The sequence below is a fragment of the Barbus barbus genome, assembly GCF_936440315.1.
Source record: "Barbus barbus genome assembly, chromosome: 2".
In the NCBI taxonomy this organism is placed as follows: domain Eukaryota; kingdom Metazoa; phylum Chordata; class Actinopteri; order Cypriniformes; family Cyprinidae; genus Barbus; species Barbus barbus.
The window spans coordinates 12,833,473-12,854,385 of record NC_136730.1 but is presented as its reverse complement, the minus strand read 5'-3'; the positions used below and the strand labels follow the sequence as shown (position 1 = coordinate 12,854,385).

General features: G+C 34.3%; 1 protein-coding gene across 1 annotated transcript in view; it reads left to right on the top strand.

The window, feature by feature from the left end:
- Positions 1-20,913, top strand: part of LOC306881118 (A disintegrin and metalloproteinase with thrombospondin motifs 17-like) — a gene marked incomplete at its 5' end in the record, with an annotated part of 150,241 nt that overhangs the window by 80,515 nt on the left and 48,813 nt on the right. Inside the window, 6 exon segments of the mRNA XM_079435034.1 lie at positions 1,848-2,017; positions 3,540-3,667; positions 9,641-9,761; positions 10,055-10,129; positions 15,778-15,858; positions 19,669-19,826. Coding sequence (XP_079291160.1) covers positions 1,848-2,017; positions 3,540-3,667; positions 9,641-9,761; positions 10,055-10,129; positions 15,778-15,858; positions 19,669-19,826 — 733 coding nt within the window.

Sequence of the window (20,913 nt, the reverse complement as noted above, 5' to 3'; positions counted from 1 at the left end):
TGTTTTGCAAATTTTCCCACACCATGACAGACGTGGGGGGTGTTTAATGAGCTGTTTTAGGGGGGCGTGGTCGAGTCTTAACTTTTATAAAGAATATCTCTTTGGGTTTTGAGACTTTAGTCTTTGCAACTTCGGGGATCTTATCTATGCACAAACAGCATGTAACACTCCAAAGAGAAAGGAAAACTTGAAATCGCATCATATGACCCCTATACAATAGTGGAAAAGGGGAAAGAAAGAGTGTGAGGAAGAAACTAGATTTGCATTTGCTTAAAAAAATTGCAGTGTTTGTAAGAATAGAGTTAAAGTTTTAGGTAAGTTTAGGTTGTAGGTTTTGCATTCTGTGTGGGAGATCAGTCTTAATTCAGAATGCAAATAAGTGTAATAAAGAAGACCAATCACACTCCAATATGCACATATCTTATGAGGTCATCAGTGTCAGTTACATTTTGATTGCTGAACTGAGTATCAATGTGATTTTGAATCTTTAATCTAGACAACATGAAGTCTGTTTCTGAACGGTTCCTCAGTGCATTTCAAAAACTTCTTCTGTATTCTTTCATCAAATTATAACTTTCCGGCTGACATCATTTTGGGCGTGCTGGCTATTCAGTTATATTGATCAATAGCCAAATAGCTGTTTTGGCATCATTTTAGCAAACTTGCATTCAAGTCTGGCGTCATTCTGGTATGTAACACCACTTTTTGTGATCTAATCAATTCCTAATGCATTAAACCAAGTCCCTCCCTACATTTCTTAAAATTGAAATATCATGTTTCAGTCAGAGATGCGTGATATTAGAGGAGTAATGGCTTGTGAACAGTATTTTTCTTTGATTTAAATTTCCTTAAAAGTTGACATAAAAGAGAAATTAATTTAATGGCACTGCCATTCAAAAGTTTGGGGTTAGTAAGTTTTTTGTTTGTTTTTTCAAAGAAATTAATACTTTTATTGAGCAAGGATGCGTTACAATTATCAAAAGTGACATTAAAGATATTTCTAATTTCAATAAATGCAGTTATTTTTAACTTTCTAGTCATCAATAGCTGCAGTACAACGGTTTTCAGCATTGATAAAAATAAATGTTTCTTGAGCAGCAAATCAGTATATTATAATGATTTCTGAAGGATGATGTGACACTGAAGACTGGAGTAATGATGCTGAAAATGCAACTTTGCATCACAGGAAGAAATTACATTTACAATGTACTCAAATTGAAAACAGTTATTTTAATTAACAATATATTTAAATAATATTTTTAATATTTTTTTTTTTTTTTTTACTGTATTTTTGATCAAATAATTGCAGCCTTAATGAGAATAAGATACTTGATGACCTCAAACCTCTGAATGGTAGTATAGTTGGTCTGTTCAATGAGTGGTTGGGGCTGAAATAAAATAAGATCAAATAAACCCTAATTAAAATGTTTGAGAGATATCGCTACAGTTCTGCCTGGCAAACTCCATAATTCATTAAAATGAGATGCAGGTTGGGAAACACCACAGTTTTGAGAGACTCTCCGAGCAGATGAGACAGACTGAGTGATGGAACATGATGAGACTGTTAGAATGTGAGGAAACTTGTTACTGAACAGGTTTTGGACTGTCATGTTGTCAGCTGTCATCATTTGAGGAAGCAAAACATGTTCTAATGAAGGTTTATGGGGCCTCAAAACCTTCCCTCAGTCATATTTAGCTTGACCTCTGTCACGGAGCGACTGCTTCTCCTCACGTCTCCTCTACTCAACTCACCCTACAGCTGGCATAACGATCTTCATGTTTTGTCTTCAGGTTTAGGTCATAGAGCAGTACGTTTAACTGTATTTCTTGTGGTTGTGGTTCTTCAGGCCCGGTCCAGGAGGGAAGTACTGTCAGAAGACCAGCGTAGAGCACAAAGTGTGTGAAGGGCTGCCTTGTTCGAAGGGTCTGCCCACGTTTAGAGACCAGCAGTGTCAGTCTCATGACCGGCAGGCCAGTAAGAAGAAAACCAAGATGTGGACAGCTGTGATCGATGATGGTAAGACTAAAAATACACCTCTGTATCCTGAATGAAAGCCAGTATTTATTTCATACTAATTAAATAGTACCTGTTTTGCTTGAACATGTTACACGTTTACACAAAATATGATGCATTTTGTAGCTTTTCTTCTTTTGACAGCCATTTGTAAAATGAAGAAGTATTTTATTATAAGATAATCAACAGAAAAACGGCCACAGAGACTTGATTCCTGTCTTCCTCTGAGCCAGATTACAGCTATGTGATTTTCACATGTACGAATTATTTAGAAGACATAATTTTGGATCTAATCTTGATTTAAAGGTTAGAATTATGACCAATCACAGCAGAAAATGCAAACATGACCCAGATGGTTTCTGCTACTTCTGGGGGTGTTTTGCAACATCCAAAGAGCAACAGAAAATTACAGATCGTGTGGAAAAAAATAAATATGAATACTTTATATTGAATACTTCTTTTTGTCATTAAAAACAAATGTTTTCACATTTGACTGCTGTTGTTATTTTGATGTCTCAGCAGCCTGTTTATTTTTTCCTGTTTCAGAAATGACACCAAATAGCCTAAACTCAATTCAAGGCAATGTACAGTAAATGCTGACTTCTATCTATCTATCTATCTATCTATCTATCTATCTATCTATCTATCTATCTATCTATCTATCTATCTATCTATCTATCTATCTATCTGTCTGTCTGTCTGTCTGTCTGTCTGTCTGTCTGTCTGTCTGTCTGTCTGTCTGTCTGTCTGTCTGTCTGTCTGTCTGTCTGTCTGTCTGTCTGTCTGTCGTTCTATCTATCTATCTATCTATCTATCTATCTATCTATCTATCTATCTATCTATCTATCTATCTATCTATCTATCTATCTATCTATCTATCTATCTATCTATCTATCTATCTATCTATCGTTCTATCGTTCTATCGTTCTATCTATCGTTCTATCTATCGTTCTATCTCTCTTCTTGTGCTCTAGTCTGTCTGTCTGTCTACTGATTGTCATATTGAAACACTTGCATAATATGTATATTTGCTATGAAATCCACTTATGTTCTGCAATTAGATTAAAACAATATAACCCCAAAAAAAACAGCCAGACAAACATCCTCCTGTGCACCTGAACAGCCTCCACTCTGACGAAAGCGATGAAAGTGCAGCACTCAAAAGCGCTCTCTGTATTTTACCTGACAATGCAGAATCACAGGCTCACTTACAGACATTCACTCTATCAGGCAATTTTCATCTTCTGCAGACTAAAGGAGCACGAAGCCGCTCTTAAATCACAACATGTCACTCAGAAACAGGCTTGTGATCTTCTTAAGTAGACGCAATACCGTGAGTGCACTTCATGTGTTCCAGCTGGACATACAGAAACTTGTGCCTCTTTTAGCCTCAAAGCTCAATCTAGAGAGTGGATCCAATAAAACTCATCTGTGAAAGAAATTTGTGAACAAACAGCCACATTAAAAATTATGCATGTACATGCTAAATGAAGCATTTATGTATGTATGTGCTTTTATTTCCCAGAAAAGCCATGTGCTCTGTATTGTTCACCCATCGGCAGTGATGCACCGGTACTTGTGGCAGAGCGTGTGCTGGACGGAACGCCATGTGGACCTTACGAGAGCGACCTGTGTGTGAGCGGAAAATGTCAGGTGTGTATTTTCATATGCACTACTGTTCAAAAGTGTGGGGGTCAGTAAAGTTTTTTTTCTTTTGTTCACCAAAGCTGCCTTATTTTGATAAAAATTACAGTAAAATATTATTGCAACTTAAAATAGCTGTTTTCTATTTGAATGTATTGAAAATGTAATTTATTCCTTTGATGCAAAGCTGAATTATCAGCATCATTACTCCAGTCTTCAGTGTCACATGATCCTTCAGAAATCATTCTAATATGCGGATTTGATGCTTAAGAAACATTTCTGATTATTATCAGTCGCGAATGCTTCATATTGTTGTGGAAACCCTGATAGATTTTTTGATGAAGGGAAAATTTTAGTTTCAATGTATTATGTTACAAAACATTTCTGTCTTTACTGTCATTTATGATAATTTTAATGAGCCCTTGTGGAATACAATTATTAATTACTTAAAAAATCTTATTTATCCCAAACTTTTGAATCACAGGGTCATCATACAAATATCGTATTGATTGCAGTTATCTCTGAAATAAAACTGGAATATGTGAAGACTGATATGAGTTATGAGAGATTTTAGCATAAAAATGACAGTTATTGAATTTATTGGAGATTAAGGTCAAAACCCCTCCTGAAGTGCAGAGCTTAGAACAGTTTAAAAGATTTATCGACTGATTAAAGATGAGTGTGAGACCATATTGCACCAGTTCATTTTCTGCACTGATTTACAGTGCAAAAGAGTATTTGATTAAATGAGCCACTTTTTACAGTTTTTCTCAATTGTTTTGGCACATTTTTCGAAACCGTCATAACATTCTCTAAACTGTGAGGGCAAATGTCACAACTGTTTGCTGGAACTTCAGAACTTTACTGCATGTCTGCAAAATGTAGTTACTCACCCAAAACACTTCATTCATGCTTCAAAACCTAGTTATCGTGCCAGTAATTTGGCCACCAAAATATAAAGTATTGTTGTCATCGTGTGAGCCACACTGGTCAAAATGTTTAGTTGTTTTTTCACCATGACAGTCAACCATGGAAATTAAGGTTTTATAAAACAAATCTGATATTTGTTGAGAAGAGTCAATAGTACATTGAAAAAAAAGTATATGAACATTTGTATTTATACAGTGCATTTATTCTTGTACGAATGTATTACATGTAAAGTAGTGTGAAGTTTAACAGTGTACTCTGTTACTGTAGTATTACCTGGTGTAAACTATGGCAACAGTTTGGATGACAGTTACTGTACTGAAATGCAGAAGGCTGCATGTCTTATGTATGCCATATTTCCTTTCAAAAGTACAAATTTACACATTACTGTATATGGGATATTGATTGAAAGAGACTGTTTCAAAATGTTTGAATTATTGACGATATGGTCGATCTCCCAATTTTTAGCTGCACCCTTCAGCCATTGTAAGGCCATGATTGACAACATTATTTCATCTGATATGAACCTCTGTCCTTGGCCTCTTCTGCCTCTTCCTCTGTTTTGCCTCTGTACACTTCCATGCATCCTTACTCCTCTTCTTCCTCTCGGCTGTTGACAGTTCATCCACTGTCAGAATTTGTAACTCTTGTGTTGTCCTCTGTCTATATGCTTTCCAATTGAAGGTTGATGAGATGTACCTTTGAGGTATTTCAGAGAACTGGTTTGTCATTGGTTGATCTATATTCTCTTCATTAGTGAAAGTCAAGATTCACTTGCACAATTCATGACAAATTTACAAAAAGTCTAATAGAAAATATGCTTGACAGTTTATGACAACTAGATCAACCATGTTGCATGTAATGACTTATACGATGAACTAATGACTAGATGTTTTGAGGGGTAAGACTATTGCACAGAGAACTATATAATACACTTTGAGCAACATGATATTTGTCAAGTGTATTTTACTGTGAGGTGCCCACACTTGAAAAGGACCAGACTTGGGATTTCACTCAGAGCAATATTTATTTTGATCACTTCATGTGGCAATGTAGTAGGATCAGATGTAACAGGTGAAAAACCTTTAAATAAATAAAACACAAACATTTTAAATAAACAGGTGTTTTCCCAACACAGAAAAGGTCAAATACATTTTTACAGGCAACACAGCTTGGTCTTTTACTCTGCATGTTACAAGCAACACTATACCAATTCTAAGCATTTGGTCTCCACCGGGTTAGAGCCACACCTCCACCGGGTTAGCGCGACAATATTAGAAACTGAAAATGTAGGAAACCGCAGACAAATGCACATAATCAGTTGCATGAATTTACCAAAGCAATCGTAACTTGTTGAAAAGAATGTGAAACTTATTTTATGATGTGCACAAGTGACTAGATGATGTGGAGGTTGAACAAGTAGTTTTGAAAATGTCATTTCTGATCTGAGAAATGCACCAAAGCGACTGAGAAAAACTGTAAATGTAGAAGGATGTTGCCAAAAAGGAAGACTGATGAATGAGTGTTAGGAAAGCGACTGGCGTACAGAGAGTCGTGTAGTAGTTCAACAAAGAAAGACACACGGCACACACTTAATTTTGGCTGCTGTTTCTACAGTCAACCACACAGTTGCTCACTGGCCACTAATAAGAGTACAAGACTGAAAGGAGGTCACAGTCTGCAAGCTGCCTCCACTAATAGAAAGCAGGACTGAAAAAAGCAGGTCAAAATGTCTGGAAGTGATTTTACTGTGTGCACTATAACAAACACACACATACACATGTGCGGTTACAGTACGTGAGTGAAGAAATTCATCAGCCCCGAACATTGACTACATCCCTTCATTCTGTAATATAAACATGCTCCACCTGGGCTGCCCCACAGGAAGTGAGCAGGTTCAGTGTCAGATCCTGTCCTGGTTTGTCCTGACCACAATTCCAGCATCACTGTTTTGGAGTTAGTGCTTATATTCATGGTCTGAATGCAGCTCTTGTGTCAGAAGCATCCAGAGGGAGAGAACGGATGCTCAGCGCCAGGATCCTTCAGTGAAAATACGCTTTCGGTGACCTTTTCTTGTTCATTACATTCTGCTTTTACTTTTAAGCGAGCCTATTAAGAAAGAAATGACATACAGAGATGACCTGGATTTAATGAAGGCAACAATAGGGAAGACATTATTTGCACACAGGATGCAAACAAGAAGACTCTTTCAGTGTCATTAGTGTTATCCCTAATTTTCCGATTTGTCAAATGTTTGTTAGTGTTTCTCAGAAACACATGCTCGTTGTTTTTCTGGTGAATGCTGATTTAATTTTCTGAAAATACACTCGCCCTCAGGCCATCCAAGATGTAGATGATTTCGTTTCTTCAACAGATTTGGAGAAATGTAGCATTACATCACTTGCTCACCAACTGATCCTCTGCAGTGAATGGGTGCCGTCAGAATGAGAGTCCAAACAGCTGATAAAAACATCACCATAATCCACAAGTAACCCACACCACTCCAGTCCATCAGTTATCATCTTGTGAAGTGAAAAGCTACGTTTGTAAGAAAACAAATCCATCATTAAGACATTTTTAACTTCAAACTATTTCTTCTTCCTGAAATATTAGTCCTCTATAATGCTTTCTTCAGTGAAATAGTTGTCACGTCTGAATCAGAAGAGAAATATGCACATATCAAGGACCGTTTACAAGCCAAAACAGTCCAAAGAAGTTCTAAGCAAATATGTAGGTGGATTTTGATGTGAGAGGACAACAGGGGATGGACTTTCACTGGAGGAAACGTTTTAATGGATTATGGTCTTGTATTTTGTCCGGAAGCAACGGTTTAAAGTTAAAATGTCTTAATGGTGGATTTATTTCTTACAGACATGAAGCTTTTCACTTCTCAAGATGTTAACTGATGGACTGGAGTGGTGTGGATTATTGTGATGTTTTTATCAGATGTTCGGACTCTCATTCTGACGGCACCCATTCACAACAGAGCATCCATTGCTGAGCAAGTGATGTAATGCTACATTTCTCCAAATCTGTTCTGATGAAGATAAAACAAACTCATCTACATTTTGAATGGCCTGAGAGTGAATACATTTTCAGTACATTTGCATTTTTGGTACAACTAATCAGAACGACTCTCTGTTTCCACGCTCTCTCACCCTCATAACGCACTGCAACACATCATCTTTGAACATTCCTGAAGTGAAATGAGGACTGACTTCCCGTTCATCCAGATAATTCATCAACTTAACCAGCGGTGATTGCCACAGAACATTTACTAATGCCATTTTACTTCAGGTTTTTGAAATCATTCGTAAAGATTTACTTGATAAGGCTTTCACTTTCAGGAGTGATTTTGTTGTGTTTGAAGTTATGCAAGAGCCATTATAATTTTTGTGACTTGATGTTGTGCCAAAGAAATTATAATTATATTACAGCTCAACACTGATTTGTTATCGACAGTGGGCAACAGCTTGCTTGACTTGTTTTTGAATTATTTTTATTGAATGAAGAAATGAGTTGATATTTTAACCCCTTATATGGTGTTTTCTTTCTTGTAGAGCACAAAAAGAGGATTTTTTGAAGAATCTTAACATATCTTTCTTTTCATACAACACCTAATAGGGACCACATCTGTGAAACTCCAAAACAACACCATATGTAGAGCATATTTGATTTCAGATGCTATTTGTTTCTTAAACATGATAAATCAGAAGGCTTTTACTGAGCCTCATGTGCATTTAATATATTTCTGTTGTCATATTTATTAATTTGTCCATTAAATGGACTCATAATATGGAAAATATTGCAATTATTTATTACTTCTAGGTATACACACACACACACACACACACACACATATATATAAACAAAAAATCTTACTGACTCCAGTAGTGTAAATGTTAAAAAAGCTAAATAATGCTAAATATATATATATATATATATATATATAAAATGTAATTATTTATTTTTAACATTTCTTTTTTTAACATTTACACTACTGGAGTCGGTAAGATTTTTTGTTTTGTTTTTTTAAAAGAAGTCCCTTCTGCTCACCAAGGCTGCATTCATTTGTGACCCTGGAGCACAAAAGCAGTCTTAAGTCGCCGGGGTATATTTGTAGCAATAGCCAAAAATGAACTGTATGGGTCAAAATAATAGATTTTTCTTTTATGCCAAAAATCATTAGTACATTATGTAAAGATCATGTTCCATGAAGATATTTTGTAAATTTCTTACCATAAACTTAATTTTTGATTAGTAATATGCATTGCTAAGAACTTCATTTGGACAACTTTAAAGGCGATTTTCTCAATATTTAGATTTTTTTTGCACCCTCAGATTCCAGATTTTTAAAATAGTTGTGTCTCGGCCAAATATTGTCCGATCCTAACAAACCATACATCAATGGAAAGCTTAATTTTTTCAGATTTCAGATGATATATAAATCTCAATTTAGAAAAATTAATACTTAAGACTGGTTTTGTGGTCCAGTGTCACATTTGATCAAAAATAGAGTAAAAACTGTAACATTGTGAAATATTATTCCAATTTCAAATAACCGTTTGCTATTTGAATATATTTTAAAATATAATTTATTCCTGTGATCAAAGCTGAAATTTCAGCATCATTACTCCAGTCTTCAGTTTCACATCCTTCAGAAAACATGATACATGTTTTTCAGGATTCTTTGATGAACAGAAATTTCAAAAGAACAGCATTTATTTGAAGTAGTTATTATTTGAAGACATTTATAAAATTACAAAATATTTCTCTCACTTTTGACCCATTAATTAATAAATAAAGTAGTCTATAGAACTTACAGTATCTACTAAATATAGGCCATTACTCCTTAAAAATTTGGGAGTGCTTGGCTTTGTTTTAGAGCTGTGTGAAGATTATCTTTTTGTACTATCCAGACAAATTAACAGCATACAGGTCTGGAGTGACATTTTACAGTCCATGTGTACAAATTCATTCATACCAATCAATTTTTTTTTTTTACATTTTTGTAACTTTTTGAGTCTTTTTGTTTTCTTACTCTGCCTCCTGCAGAAAATCGGCTGTGATGGCATCATTGGTTCCTCTGCAAAAGAAGACCGATGCGGCGCCTGCAACGGTGATGGCAAATCCTGCAGGATCGTGAAAGGAGACTTCAACCGCTCCAAAGGGATGGGTGAGTCAGAGGAGAATAAGAGAATCATTTGTGTTCATCTGATGTTAATACAAACTTTAAGTTTCACTGTAATGCGTCACCAGGCCTGCTGGTGCTCAACACAACATAGACTAAATTATACAAGAGCCTCAGCCTCAAACCTCCTCTGACGGACCACCACTGCAGTTTCTGTGTGGTTGGCTTTAGTTTGGAGTGGTGTGGGCTTGTTGAAGTTAACAAAGAGAGAGAAAGACTGAAGGAGAAGCACAGCGAGTTTCCTCTTCCATTGATCATGTTGGTTTTGTGTCTCTCAGTCCCTCATAGCCTTTGTAAGAAGGTTTCTACGTGTGTGATGTCGAAACCCAGAGCTGTTCTCAAGTGTTTCTCATGTAAGATGCATGGTTTGACCTGTGTGTGTGTGTGTGTGTGTGTTGTTTTGATACAAACTGTTCTATGGGATTAACACCCAACTGCTCTTGAAATTATTATATTAAACACACCTTTACACTAGGAGAGTTGATGTTCTGATTCATTTCAACACAATACTTTACACTACCGTTCAATAGTTTTGGATCAGTAAAAACAAGTTTTTGTGTGTTTATGAAATAAGATTCTTATCACTGTTGTTGTTTTTAACTAAAACTAAATCTATTAAAAAAGAATTAATTGAAATAAATCTAAACTAAAATACAATTAAATAATAATAAAATATAATAATATATATATATATGTAATATATAAGAAATGTCACCTTAACACCTGACTGAAATATGTTTAAGTTGCACTGCTAAAATTACTAAAACAGAAATAGATAAATAGACATTTTGAAAAGCAAAATAAGAGAAGAAAATGACAAACTAAAATTAATTTAAAATGAAAACTGAAATTATAAAAATAAATTCTAATTCAAAATATGAATAAATAATATAATAGTATAGAAATAATACTAAAATCAAACTGTTTCTTGTATCACCAAGGCTGCATTTATTTATCAAAAATACAGCCCAAAATTGTGAAATATTATTACAATTTAAAATTTTTAAAAGTTAAATTAAAAACATTTTTTTAAAGTTTTAATATATTTTAAAATGCTTTCTTAATTCTGGTATCACATTCATCCTTCAGAAATCGTTGGTCAAGAAACGTTTCTTATTATTATCAATGTCAAAAACAGTTGTGCTGCTTTAGGTTTAGTAGAAACCGTGATACATTTATGGTTTCAAGATTTCTTTGATGAATAGAGAGTTCAAAAGAACAGAATTTATTTGAGATAGAAACCGTTTGTAACATTATAAATGTATTTACTGTCAGTTTTAATCAATTTAATGCATCTTCCTTGCGGAATAAGTTCAAAACTTATATAGAATTTCAAAACTGTAGTGATCACAAACATTTGAACGGTAGTGTGCTTAATTGTGTTGGCTTTCTCAAAGTCAAGATATTTTGGCATTTTTTTGTTTTTCAAAACCCCTAATCACAGAACAAAATTCAAATTTGTCTTGTTGAACTTCTCTTTTCTGGTTAATATGCTGTTTTCATTTAACCGACATGCTCCATGAGGTCTGTTTCTTTGAATGATTTGGGAGGTTAAAACTTTTTGTCATTCCAAGCTCTTTAGTAAGGACTCGTGCTCTTGGGTTATCTGTTATTCACTGGATTCAGTCTGGATGACTCCAAGGTCACATTGTGTGTCTCCCAAAACAGAGCGTCCCAATGGTCTCCAGCTGCTGTAGCTTCAGGCCATCATCATCCTGTCCACTGCTGAATGTGGGAATAATTATCTATGCCCAGCCATGTGGGGAATACGTTAGGACAAAACGAAAGACTTCAGACTTTGGCAGCAGTTGTTGCTGATCCAAAGCTACATGCATACTGTAGGATTTGTGCTGTTGTAGACAATCAGAAGTCTTTTTATTTAGCATTACCATCATGTTATGATTATATGGAAGTTCACAACCCATGAAATCCCATTTTCCACAAGGGCTTTCTTGACTTTGTGGATGCCAATAAGGAATTTGACTCAGATTGATGAAGTAAAACTGACCATCGGTGCTGTCGATCTTGTATCATACAGTCTGACATGATGTTGTACAGTCTGCTTTGACTTTTACTGAAGATCTAATATAATCTGACAAGCAAAAGTTGCAAAGGACAGAAAGCAATTGCACAGTTTCAGGCATTTCAGATTTGTCCAATTTCTCTAGTTTGCACAGGCTACATAAAAAAATAAGCTTTTTTATTTTAAATAAATCTCTGAATGAATCTTTGGGGCTTCTGAAACCTGTTCTCACTGCGTAAAGGTGTGTTTTAGTGGATCTTCAAGAGCAGTCATGAGAGGATTTCACTCCTATAGAAAGATCCGACTCTCACTCTTTCACATTTAACCACATTCTCAGCGGCTTTGCTTCTGGAAGTATTTTTCCCATTCATTTTTTTTTCCATAGGTGCACTACCATTCAATTATTTTTTATTTTTTTTTAAGAAATAATACTTCTATTTAGAAAGGATGCATTAAATTGCTCAAAAATTACAAGACATTTTAATGTTACAAAATGTTTCTATTCCAAATAAATGTTGTTTTGAACTTTCTATTCATCAAAGAATCCTGAAAGAAAATGATCATGATTTCCACAAAAATATTAAGCTGTTTTCAATATTCATAATAATAATGTTTTTTTCTTGAGCAGCTAATCAGCATGTTAGAATGATTTCTGAAGGATCATGTGACTGGACACTGAAGACTGGAGTAATGCTGCTGAAAATTCAGCTCTGATCACAGGAATAAATTACATTTCAAAATATATTCGAATAGAAAGCCGTTATTTTAAATTGTAATAATATTTCACAATGTTACTGTTTTTACTGTATTTTAAATCACATAAATGCTTAAGACTTCTTTCAAAAACATTAATAAATATTACAGACCAAATTTTTGAACGGTAATGTATAAAAAACTGTAAAAGTATTGATTAATAGTCACTGATTCTACACCAAGTTATATACATTTTTAGTTTAATCAAATTTAAATATAATTTAAGCTTATTAAAAAAATATTCAGGCAGTGTAAGTGAGCTCAATAGTGTAAAGAAATTGATTCAGTTTCATCATTCTTCATGCGAGTGGGATGTCACTGCTCATACTCATTAGCAGAAATTCCTATGGTGACAGTGACTTTGTTTAAATATGAATTTGAAAGACTTGTCCTTTCTGCAAAATCGTGATTAATCGCTTAACTTCAGAGCTTATGGTAGGTCTTTACTGTAATGTTTGCATGTTACCACTAATCACTGATTTCTCTATGGAGGGAATGATTGGGATTGTTACTTCTGGAAGTGTTATGCTTGGTTAGGGTTGCACAATGTGTGCTTTTGGTCTGTGTTTATGAGAAAATCCAGCATCTGATGCTTATTAAGCACTCTTTTTGGATTCTCCTGGAAGATCGAGTTTATATAGTCTCTCTCAAGGCCTCAGTTTGGTAAAATGAACTGAAATGAAGCAGCTGTTGGGTTTATATGCTGCTGTTCAAAAATATGGGGATCAGAAAGCTTTTTTTATAATGAAAGAAGTCTCTGAAGTCTCTTAAAAACAGTAAATATTATTACAATTTAGTTAAATTACGCTTTTCTATTTGTATGTGTTAAAGTGTAATTTATTTCTGTGATGCAAAGCTGAATTTTCAGCATCATTACTCCAGTCTTCAGTGTCTAATATGCTGATTTGCTGCTCAAGAAACATTTCTTATTATTTTTATTTATCTTGAAAACAGTTGTGCTGCTTCATATTTTTTTGGAAACTCATACATTTTTTCTTTGATGAGTAAGAATTTAAAATAACAATCGTTTGGCAACATTTTAAATGTCTTTACTGTCACTTTTGATTAATTGAATGTGTCCTTGCTGAATAGAAGTATTAATTTCTTTCAAAAAAGACAAAACAAATCTGACCCGTCTTTTTGATAGCGTTTGCTCAGCCAGAAACATCACCCAGTCATGTGCCAAATTGAAGCAAAATTGATTCTGTGACTGTTAGATACTTGCTGAACACTGACCCTAAAGTCTTTACTGAGGCACTGAAGGAATATTTCACCCAGCAATGAAAATACTGTCACTGCTTCTCACTCTGTTGTTGTTTCAGACCTGTATGATTTCATTTTCTCCCGTAAAACTAAAAAATAGATCTGTTGTCTTCTGTTGCCAATGAAAGTGGAAGATGATTTATACTTTAAAGCTCCTAAAATGACAGAAATGCCATAAAAGCACCATAAAAGTAGCTCATGGTTTTTTTGTGTTCATGTAGTATTGCAATTTTGCATTGTAGTATTAATCATCATCCACGTTCTTTGTAAGAACAGAAGTTCAAACATTCAGTAAAGCATCACCGTCATTTTGTACTTCACAAAAGACAGAAAATTACACATAATTTCATCTCTGGGTGAGCTATTCCTTTTCACTGATACAATAAAGTTTCCTGACAAATTTCAGTCCGTCTTCCAGAAGAGGCCAATAAAGGCTTGGCAGAAAAGCTTTCCTACATCCATATCCTCAACTTTCATTGTTTGAGATGAATTACTCTCCATAACAAAACCAAACAGTAACCAAATCCCGAAGTCCAGCGGTTATTGTAGGTCCTCCAGATGTGGTGGCATGTGAACGAGTGTGTGTTTGTGATCTGGGCTCGGTGTGTTTTATGCTATCGGGTGAGGTTTTGGGTGTTTAACGGGGGTTTGTGGTGTTGTGTGGAGTGATAACCGCATGTTTGTGATCACGCCAGGACAAACACGGTGAGTAGGCTATAAAGCGGCTTTGGTGCAAAGTGTGGGGCAGTAAAGGACACCAGCCTGTCATCCGAAACGCAGGTCAGATCATCTCAGTCGAGGTCACACTAATCTCGTCCTTCGAATGAGAAAACATGTTTCACAAAGCCGCTAGAGTCTGCGGTCTCCTCTTTAAATGAGCTGAACCCATGGCAATTACTCTCATACACGGGGCCATCAGCGTTCCTTGAGCTCAGTGCAGTGGTGGATCTGAGCATCCATTTCTGAATGTGTATAAACAGTGCAACAGATTGGTTTTATCATTACTGCCCAGACAACTTTGTGTCACAATGGTGTTTGAAATGGGAGTTACAAATTTATATAAAAACTGTATAGACATATAAAAAAACACTAATAATATCAAAAACACACAACCGAATTACAAAAACTTTAATTAAAATGAAAATGGAAATGATAAAATAAAAACAATATTAATAAAAATTATAATTATATCTCCATGATTATAAAATAACACTGATTTAAAATATCAATATGTACATTTTATATAGTCTATCTGGTGTTGCTTCAGAGAAAGTGTCAGGTTGCTGTGTTTGTATTTGATTGGCCCTATTTTACATTTATTTAATTACTGTTATGAGGTCATTTGTATAAAACATTAAATATTTTAAATAAATTATTTACAATAAATTAAGAAATTATGAATAAATAAGATTACATTTTTTAATGTTTAAAAGAATAGCATTTATTCAACATTTTTGTAATAATAGAAACAACCATTCAAAGGAAATGAATACATTTATTCAGCAAGGATATGTTAAAAGAATCCTGAAAGTATCACAGGTTCCAAAAAAATACAAATAAAAAATTAAGCAGCGCAACTTATACCAACATTGATAATAAATAAATATAATTGTATTATATTATATCTATATAATATTATATCTGCTATATAAAATTATGTATTTTATAATTATATTATATAAAATAAAATAAAATAAAAAATGAATATGATATATTATTTGTGGTGTATTATGATTGTTGATTCTTTGTTAATGATCTACTCTGACTGGCCTGGAATACACACTGTTTGTAGTGACAGACACATGTGCTTTATCCACACACACGACTGTGTACATGTTTAGAGAAATGCACACCTGCACCTGTGTCTGCCCACCTGTGCACCAGTATGAAATCTCGCTCGTCTCTTTTCATTTTCCACCCTTCTTTCTCTCGTTTCTCCTCTTATTTCTCTCCTTCCCAAAGGTTACATCGAGGCCGCTGTCATTCCGGTGGGAGCTCGGCGAATCAAAGTTGTGGAAGACAATCCATCCCATAGCTTTCTGGGTAATTACTCAACCTGTTGCCATAACAACAGTCTTCCAAATGGCCACTGGAGCAGCTCTAAATAGGAATGGTGGCTGTAAATAGGAATCATGCCAGGGTTCTCTAATGCTGCACTGTGACAAATGATGCTTCTCTGCTGACAAGCTGCTTGTCAAATTAGGATGAAACTCATCATAAACGAGTAGGGGGTACCACTAAAAGACCAGAATCAGAGGAACGGAGATCGCTACTTGGAGTATAAACAGTTAACAGTTGAGACAAATAATGTGGTGCCAAACCATGCAAAGCCGTATAGGTGAGCATGAGAATTTTAAAATCAACCGAAAACCGAAACCTGACAGGGAGCCAGTGCAATGACTCTAAAACTGGAGAGATATGCTCGCTTGTCCTGGTCCTTGGCAGGATTCTAGCAGCTGAATTTTGAACTGACTGCAGCTTACTTGAGGTGGTTTTAGAAACCCCAGAAAGCAAAGCATTACAGTAATCGATACGAGAAAAAACAAAAGTGTTTATCAATTTTTCAGCAACCGAAAGGGATAACATGAACAGAGCCTAGGGAGGAAATGCATGATTTAAACAGCTGAGTTGGAATAGGATCAATAATGGAAGTGACTACTTTCATTAGAGAGACCTCCTTGCTTAGAAAAGCCAAAACCAGATAGGAAAATTGAGACAAAGGGGTGCCAGAAAAGTGCAAAATGTAACAGGAAGAAAAGGATGGGACTAGAGTAATGCATTTGTGGGCATTGTCAATATTAGAACTGAAATAATCAAGAAATCTATTACAAAGGTGTGCAGAGACAAACACATTGAAATTACTATAGCCATTGACCAATTTGTTAATAGTATGACAATAGTATTGTTAATAGTGTAACAGTTTGTGAGGATTTCTTTCATTATTGACAATTATTTGAGAAAAATACTGGGACCTGACAGATACTGTTTCTGCCTTATAATCATGTAAGTGCTCCTTCCAAGCTTGGTTGGGTACACTAAGACCAGAGAGACGCCACCTATGAATTGAAGCCATATTTATGAAATTAATTTATGGAGCCATATCAATGAAGCCATATTTATGAAATGTTATAAATAGAAATTGTTTTAAATTTTGGCATTATTTCAGGTCAATTAAGTACATTTATCCCCCAAATTGTAAGTACTAAATAATAATAATTATTATTATTATCATGATTATTATTATGTAAAATAATGCTAACAAGCTTAGTTTTATTTAAACAAAATTTTATTTTACTTTAATGACATTTAAGCACATTTATCCCCCGAATTTTAATTCATGTGTCTATGGCTTTTTACTTTATTTTTGCAATTCTCATTGTTGTAAATTTAAATTGTTTTAATAAAATACTTTTTATAGCATTAATTAAAATGCATACATTCTAAATACTTTTTAATAATATATTGAATAATAATAATAATATTGTATATCTATCTATTATTTTTATTATTATTATTAAGTTTTTGCCATTGTAATAATGAGAATTGTGAAGGAAATTAATGTACATTTATGTATAATAATAATAATAATAATGCACATTTAAAAAAATATATATATATAATTTTTTTTAAACTTAATAAACATTGGATAGGAAATGTGCTTAAAGGATTAGTTCACTTTTAAAAAAACTTTTGCTGATAATTTACTCACCCCCATGTCATCCAAGATGTCCATGTCTTTCTTTTTTATTCATTTAGCTGACGCTTTTATCCAAAGCGACTTACAATTGCTATATATGTCAGAGGTCGCACGCCTCTGGAGCAATTCCCTCTATTCTTTCTTTCTTCAGTCGAAAAGAAATTAAGGTTTTTGATGAAAACATTTCTCCATAAAATGGACTTCATTGGGACCCAATGTCTTTCTTTCTTTTCGACTGAAGAAAGAAAGACATGGACATCTTGGATGACATGGGGGTGAGTAAATTATCAGCAAAAGTTTTTTTAAAAAGTGAACTAATTCTTTAAATGTCATGAAATTGACGTAACAACACAAAATTCTAAGGATTTGTTTTTGTAAAACAAAATGTTTAATTTCTCATATCATTCTTTTTATTTTGGGGTGAAATATGCCAGACATGGTCTTGACTTTCATGAGATTCTCTCTTGTGTTTAGCGAATCCCACTTGAGAGAATATTATAAATCTTGAGAAACTTATTTAAGACTTCATTTGTCTGGCTGGCCCACAATTGATGAGCATATTCATTGTAATTTAATTTATTTTAATGAGTCAGAGGTTTTTGAAAAGGCACCTTCAGCTTTCAGAATTAATGTGTCTCGCCGTCCAACTTTACGGACATAATGCTGACAGATCATAATAACGCTTTACTCTTCATATTCTTAAATAAACATCCCTTCTCCCAAAGGTCAGTATCACATGACTGCCTGGGTTGAAGTTATTAAAGTCTCAGATATTATAGATTGAGCTATATAAGACTGTGAAGTTTACAGGCTTTCTAATGCCTCATTTTGGACACATTTTATAGCAGCAATGCATGAATTTTGTTCTGTAATGCCTTTCATTTAACACGGAACTGGCAGGATGCAATCTGTGCTTCATACGCAGGATGATGTAAACATATGTTTAGCTTGGGTCTGCTTTGCCATCTTTTGTAAGAGAACAGAAGAATATTTTTTAATTCCAGCCAAAACGCTTGAATTGACATGAAAGTGAACCCCTCCCATTGAGCTCAGCGCAGATGCTCTCCAAAACAAACCGCTTCATGTTTTCATTGCAGCAGACTGTGGGCAATCACGTCTTCAGCCTCCACTGCTCAGAAATTATCGTGGACTCGTAAATATATGTGTGTATAAAAATAGGATGACTGTGAGCTAATGATGGATGAATGATATGCAATAGCTCATTCAACACAAGAAATTCAAATGCTTAATGGTAAGAATGTGTTGAAGTTTCATTTTAAAAGGGAAATATTGCTCTGAATTCTGACCGTGTGAAGACCGTGTGAAGACCGTGTGAAGACCGTATGTGTAAGAAAATAATGTTTCAGTCGTTCTACTTTCAAATTATATGGTTAATGCATTACTTGATTATTTGCTAAATTTACTTGCAATTTTTTTTCTCAGTGTAAAGGAGGTTTCGATCTGTTTACTATATTTATGGAAAACTGAAAAAAAATAATAATATTAAATTAATTTCAACCAAATTTAAAGTTAAGAAGCTTACGTTCAGCTGAATATTTTATTGTGCATCCTATGTTATATATATATATATATATATATATATATATATATATATATCATTAACTTATTTATTTCAGCTAGATGGCAAGGAAACATTTCTCATTAGTAGATCTTAATGTACTAAAATGAAAGAAACTGAAATAGAAATAATTAAATTAACTGATTAACACTATAAAAACAGACTGATAAAAATGACAAAAACACACAACAACATTACTTAAAATTAAAACGGAAGCAGAAAATATCAAATTAAAAACTAATTCAAGAAAAAAATAAGAAATATAATAGTGCCTCAATTATACTAAAGTAAGCCAGCTCTGTATGTGAATATGTTTTTCAATTGACTTTGCAATATAAGCTTCATAAAGTATGCATGAATATGGCACTATACACAATATGATTGGTATGCATTTTGCAAAAATATCCTTTTTGAAGTTAGCTACTGAATCAGGTCTGCTGGACTGAAATCAAGGAAGTATGCATTGGAATAATCTCAAATAATTGTGTTATATTTGATAACTGAATCACAACGTTTTGCTGTAATGATGCTTGTATAATATGCATTAGGTAAATGTGTTCTTGTTTGACTGGTGCAGCTCTGAAGGACTCCAGCAAGCGATCCATAAACAATGACTGGAAAATCGAGCTGCCAGGGGAGTTTGAGCTCGCTGGCACCACAGTCCGCTATGTGAGGAGAGGACTGTGGGAAAAGATGTCTGCCAAGGGACCCACTAAGGCTCCACTCCACCTCATGGTAAATTCATTATGTGCTAACATGCACCTTTTTCTTGCTTAGATCTTTACTGTCTTTCACACATTTCCTATTGAACTGTGCTTTTAAAGTCAGCATAAATAGCCATCCGCTACACGTGTTTTCAGATAATCAATGGGAAATACTGTAGGACAGGGCATGGTTTTATCAGGGAAATGATTGAATTATGAACAATCAATGAAAATTCTGTCATTATTTACTCACCATTATGTTCACTTGTGAAAAAGAAGTGCAGTTAAAGGGATAGTTCAATTCAATTCACGTTTATTTGTATAGTGCTTTTCACAATACAAATCGTTGCAAAGCCGCTTCACAGAAAATTAAAGTTTGCTTATCAGTGGTGATTATGTAAGGGTGACGTCCATATGGCAGAAATGTACAGTAAAAATGATGTAGTTAGTTAATTACATGTATTCAAACAGACAGTGAACACTGTCAACAGCAATAATTATATGTTTATAGCAAAATTGGGTAGTTTTGTATGTTGGTTCATCATCTGAGGTCCTCTGAGGGGTTGGCATCATCTCTTCTCAGGTGTTGGGTCATCTCAGATCTTTGTAAGAGCTGGATCCAGACTGAAGCTTGTGTAATTCCTAGTTACCTCGGGACGATAGTTCACCCAAAAATGTATATTCTGTCATCATTTACTCACCCTCAAGTTGTTCCAAACCTGTACGAGTTTCTTTCTTCTGCTGAACACAAAAGGCGACATTTTTAAAAATGTTGGAAACCAAACAGTAGATGGTAGCCATTGACTTCCATAGTATATTTTTCCCCATTCAACTGTGGTTTCCAACGTTCTTCAGAATATCTTCTTATTTTTTCATTCTTTTTTTAATTGTATTGTATGCTCATTTAATTGTGCTTGTATTGTATTTCAACACACCAGGAACAAAAATACAAAATGCAGTATAGACACATATTGATGTCTTCGCATCATTACAACATAGCATATCTCAATTTGTACAGGACTCACATCCTCAAGACTAATAGATTAAAACACACAAAAAAAAAAAAAAACACCCACAATATTAAGACCTCTTAATACAAATACATCCTATAATCTCAC